We start from the raw sequence: 5,086 nt of genomic DNA, 5'->3' as shown, positions 1-5,086 counted from the left end.
TCTGGCAAGGCCACACCCCTAAGGGCTGCGTGCGGCCAATGAGAGCACCGAGACAGAGAGAGCCACACCCCTCGGCCAATTAGGAGCGTGAGGAGGACGGTTCGGCCCCCAGACCTATTGCGCGGCCTAGGCCAATCAGAGGGGCAGAAAGGGGCGGGCCCTTTCACAGAGCCAATCAGAGGGTGGAAAGGGGCTTAGTCGCCCCTTCCGATCCTCAGCGGCCCTGGTCGGGTCTCCCCCGAGCTTCTGTTTCTGCTGGGCGTGGGGCAATGACTAAGCCACGTTTATGAGGGCGAAAGGATAACGCGAGGGCGGTCCGGAGGAAGGCGAGATGGGGCAGTTCCAGGACCCTCCAGCTCCATCAGCTCAGCTTCGGATGCTCCCCCCCCCACCCGTGGCTCCTTTTGGGCGGAGACGGGACCGCCATGGCCACCCTGCAGTTCGTCACGTAGACCTTGCGAGGGGGTGGTGCGCATGCGCTGTGGGTTGGACCACGTGGGCGGGGTCTGGGAGCTGAAAGTCGGTGTTCAAAAGAGGCTGTTGGTCCCTGGGTCTCGTCACTGCAGGGAGTTTTGTTTTTGCTGTCAGAGAATGAACCCAGGAGTGCCTAACCAGCCCTTTTTATTTTTATTTTGAGGCAGGGTATGGTTGCTTAGGTCCTTGGTGAGTTGCCGAGACTGACCTTGAACCCGAGATCCTCCCACCTCAGCCTTTCTAGTCGCTGGGGTCCATCACTAGCATGTGCCAGCGCTCCTGGCCAAGGGTATGGCTATTGGTATCCAGCCCTTAGGCTTCGCGTAATTAAGAACAGTTTTTGTTCCTCCAAGAAATTGGTTCCTGCGGAGCAAAACTCATTTGTACTTATAATGTGCAGGGCTACGTGGAAACATTGGACTTTTTAATTACAAACATGCTGGGTACAGAATAAGAAATGAAAAACCTAGTCAGGCACGGTGACACGCAAGCAGGAGAATTGCAAGTTCGAGGCCAACCTCAATAACTTATCTAAATTCTGTATCAAAATAAAAATAAAAAGGGCTGAGGATGTAGCTTAGTAGTATAGCCGCCTTGGGCTTGCTTTACACAAATCTTCCTTTCACGTGGTAAGTGCTTGGTATCACATGAAGTACACAAGCCTCCTAGGAACAGCCAGAGCTCCACTGTTTGTTATGTAGCTTTGAAGTGGTACAAGCACACCGTTTACCTTGTGAATATTTTTGCTGTAATAAGAATTGGAAGCTCATTCTCTGTTCCCTTGCAGAGTGTGGCCTCAGTTCAGACCCACTGAGAACTTCATGACCTCCTTCTACCCCGCAGAAATGTTACAGCAAACCTTATCCTTGTATGCCATATATGAGTTACTGACCCCAACACTGGACTTTCACATGCATATTCTGAAGGCTCAGGCTGGGAAAACCCTGGAGCTCCGAAGCCCCTCCTTCCAGGTCTTGTAACCATGGTACACTTTATGCTTTGAATATAGCCCTTGCCACTCTACCGCTGCAACTTAGAAATTTTTTAAAATATTTTTTTTAGTTGTAGATGGACACAATACCTTTATTTATTTATTTTTATGTGGTCCTAAGGATTGAACCCAATGTCTCATACCTGAGAGGCAAGTTTTCTGTCACTGAGCCACAATCCCAGCCTACAACTTATTTTTTAAAGGGACTTTTTTTATTCTCTAACAGCCCCCATTCTCCTCCTACCTAATCTCTCCCCCTCCCTAGTCTTCAGAAAACAGGATTGCCTTCCTTTTCCATCCTGGGCAGAGTTATCTGTCCTTGAGCATGCATCCATGACAGGAACTAAGTAATTCAGACTTGGGGATGGTACCAGAAGAGCTCAGAAATTACTATCTCCCAAATTAACAAGTGAATTACAACTCCAGACGGGAGAAAAAAAAAACAACGTGGAATATGGTCTTTAAAAGCCCCTGCTTCCCCTGATGGGTAGAATTACAGCATCTGGGATAGGAGTTCCCCTGTTTCTCCCTTGCTAGTGTTATGCCAGATTCGTGGGACCCCAAAAGAACTCCAGGAGCTGAATCCAATGCAATCACACAAAAGTCTTCATTGCAAGCTTGAGCCTGAACTCACAACCGTTCCCGACGCAGTAGTCCCAGGGAGTGAGTCCCAGTCCTTTGTTCAGTGAGATTTTATAGGTTTTGGGGGGATACTCTATGCATCAAAACCACACAGCAAATCATTCCATACCACGGAAAGTCAAACAACAACTCTTTAACATTGGTTAGCACATTCAATGGCGGGAACAAGTTGGGTAGGGGTGATTGGTTAGTACAAGAAGGGTATTTCTTTGAACTGATGGGCTTAGGCCACGAGGGGAGTACGTGCTAAACGACATGGTTTCCCAACATGTTATCAACCACCATAAACTACTGGGGGGTCATCTGGCATTCCAGGTATTTTCCCTGTCTCATGCTGATTGGAGGTTGCTAGGGGGGTTCCTATGGGTCCTCATCTAGCCTAACTGAGTCAGGGACACCTGGCACCCCAAATCTCTCCTGTTATTTGTAGATAACTCAGCAGGGTAGATATGTGCTTAGGAGTGCTCTGTGGGTTTTTCCCAGGACAAGGGTCATGCCCCCTTCCTTAGGACAGTTCTTGAGATAGAAGCTGCTATTATTTATTTTTTTAAATGGAGTCACGTCAGTTTCTCACTTGCAAAGCAATAAAAGGTCTCCTTTTTCTCAAAACCATGTCCTTGTTATTGGGTTGGCATTAGGGACAAGGCCTGAACTTTTGGAAAAAGCCAAGTTCACCTAGAACCGCTCTAAATTGGACTTCACCTTCTACAGGTTGTTGTGATGGGCAAAAGGTTCGACTTATGCAGTCGAGGAGAAATAAAGAATGTCCATGTGCTTTTGCCCTTTTCAATGCTTTATTCACTCAAAACAATACAATTTCACTCTACAGGTTAATCAAGAAAATGACAATCCTTAATGCTAAGCACTGCAATACACATGATCAATTCACAAGAAACAATTCTAGATTAATTCTAAGCACTGCAAACGCCCTTAATCATGACAAGCTAATGACAGACATTCCCACTGCATGCCAGTTCAAGTATCAGATCAAAAGTCTCAAGCCTTAGGCTTTAAGTCCAGCAGATGCACATTCACTCTGACCACAGTGATCAGGTCAGGAACCAAGTCAGGCTTCTCCTGGGGTGGAGCTGACAGCCAGCTGAGGAGAGGGTCCTAAGGAGAAGTTGCTGTTGTCACCAGGGTCAAGATGTGGCTGTAGGGCTGGGGTTATGGCTCAGTGGTAGAGCACTTGCCTAGCATGTGTGAGGCACTGGGTTCAAACCTAAGCACCACATACAAATAAATAAACAAAATAAAGGCATTGTGTCCATGTGCAAGAAAAAAAATTAAAAAAAAAAAGATGTGGCTGTAGAGTGGTGAGGAAATGCAGAGGATCAGCAAACTATGAAAAGAGTTGGGGTGTCAGTCCAGGTCCTCATCAGGCTCTCTGGCATGTGGGCATCATTGTCGGCTGGCTGAGTGTCTGTTCATTTGCTCCATCATTTATGCTAAATCATGAGGCTTCTGACTGTCCCTTCAATCCCTATCAGCTGCTAATTTCTTAGTGACATCATTCGTCCTGAGGTTAAAGCATCTGGTCTGGTGGTCCCCACCCTGATTTTCTGGCATGCCAGAGACTTCACTCTTGAGTTTGTCAGGGTGGGGAGAAGTGACTTGTTTGTGCCTGAGGACCACACTGGAGGGCTCCCTAGGTGTGCCTGGTGAAACTACAGGTTTCAAACTGGAGTTTTAAAATGGAGTTGCTTAGGCTAAGGCCTACGGCCATCCTTACACAGGATCTTCATTCTAAGCAACTAGATTTTATGTCTTTTGGAACTTACTATTCTGTTAATGAACTTCACTTATTGGGTGGGTTCCTGTGCAAATCATCTGTTGTTCGCTCCCTTTTTAAGCATAGTGAACCAAAGTGAAAAATATCTTAGTATGGTGAAGGGTAGACCCACCTACATCCTTGTAGATGGGTCTGAGAATTAAATAAGACAGATTAGCTTGAGAAAAAATACAAACATATTTACAAGTTTTAATGGCACAGGAGCCTTGTGACGAAATGAGGCCTTAAGGCAGCAGTTAGAAGGCAGTTACTTTTACACTGGGGTGGATGAAGAACGTTGGAGGGGCAGAAATGTGATTTTTTTTTTTTTTTTTGGTGGTCATAACATACATTTATTCACATGCTGATGCTGAACAGAATGGATTTGTGACAGTCCTCTTATTGTCAATTAAAGGAAGGGATGTAGCGAGGCACAGTGGCACATGCCTGTAATCTCAGAGGCTCAGTGGGAGGCTGAGGCAGGAGGATCACAAGTTCAAAGCCAGCCTTAGCAAAAGCGAGACATTAAGCAACTTAGTGAAACCCTGTTTCTAAATAAAATATAGCCTTTTTCCGCCATCTTGGAGCCTGTGGAGGCCTGCTGGGAACAGGACTTCTAAAAGACAGATATGTCTGGAAGGTTGTGGTGCAAAGCCATTTTTGCTGGCTATAAGCGGGGTCTCCGGAACCAAAGGGAGCACACAGCTCTTCTAAAAATTGAAGGTGTTTATGCCAGAGATGAAACCGAGTTCTATTTGGGCAAAAGATGTGCTTATGTGTACAAAGCAAAAAACAACACAGTGACTCCTGGTGGCAAACCAAACAAAACCAGAGTAATCTGGGGAAAGGTAACTCGTGCCCATGGAAATAGTGGCATGGTTCGGGCCAAATTCCGAAGCAACCTTCCTGCTAAGGCCATTGGACACAGAATCCGTGTGATGCTGTACCCCTCAAGGATTTAAAATGGAAAATAAAGATGGATTTGTGTTCTTGTAAAAAAAAAATAAATAAAAATTAAAAATAAAAAAATAAATAAAATATAAACTAGGGCTAGGGATGTGACTCAGTGGCTGAGTGCTCCTGAGTTCAATTCCCAGTACCCTCCAAAAAGTGGGGAAGAATGTGACAAAAGGCTAGAGCCTCACATACCCTATATTTTAGGATGGGAGAGGATAACCCTCAAGACTCCACAAGACTCTTACTTGCAA

The 5,086-nt window shown here is 45.9% G+C and overlaps 1 protein-coding gene across 1 annotated transcript; it reads left to right on the top strand.

The window, feature by feature from the left end:
• Positions 1–4,448: 4,448 nt before the first annotated feature.
• Positions 4,449–4,875, top strand: LOC144255903 (large ribosomal subunit protein eL33). Its single transcript, XM_077800991.1, has one exon. The coding sequence runs from the start codon at positions 4,508–4,510 to the stop codon at positions 4,838–4,840; it is 333 nt and encodes a 110-aa protein (XP_077657117.1). The 5' UTR covers positions 4,449–4,507; the 3' UTR covers positions 4,841–4,875.
• Positions 4,876–5,086: the final 211 nt, after the last annotated feature.

The sequence above is a fragment of the Urocitellus parryii genome, chromosome 7, assembly GCF_045843805.1.
Source record: "Urocitellus parryii isolate mUroPar1 chromosome 7, mUroPar1.hap1, whole genome shotgun sequence".
NCBI lineage: Eukaryota > Metazoa > Chordata > Mammalia > Rodentia > Sciuridae > Urocitellus > Urocitellus parryii.
The sequence above is the reverse complement of the archived record's forward strand: the minus strand, read 5'-3'. Positions and strand labels throughout refer to the sequence as shown.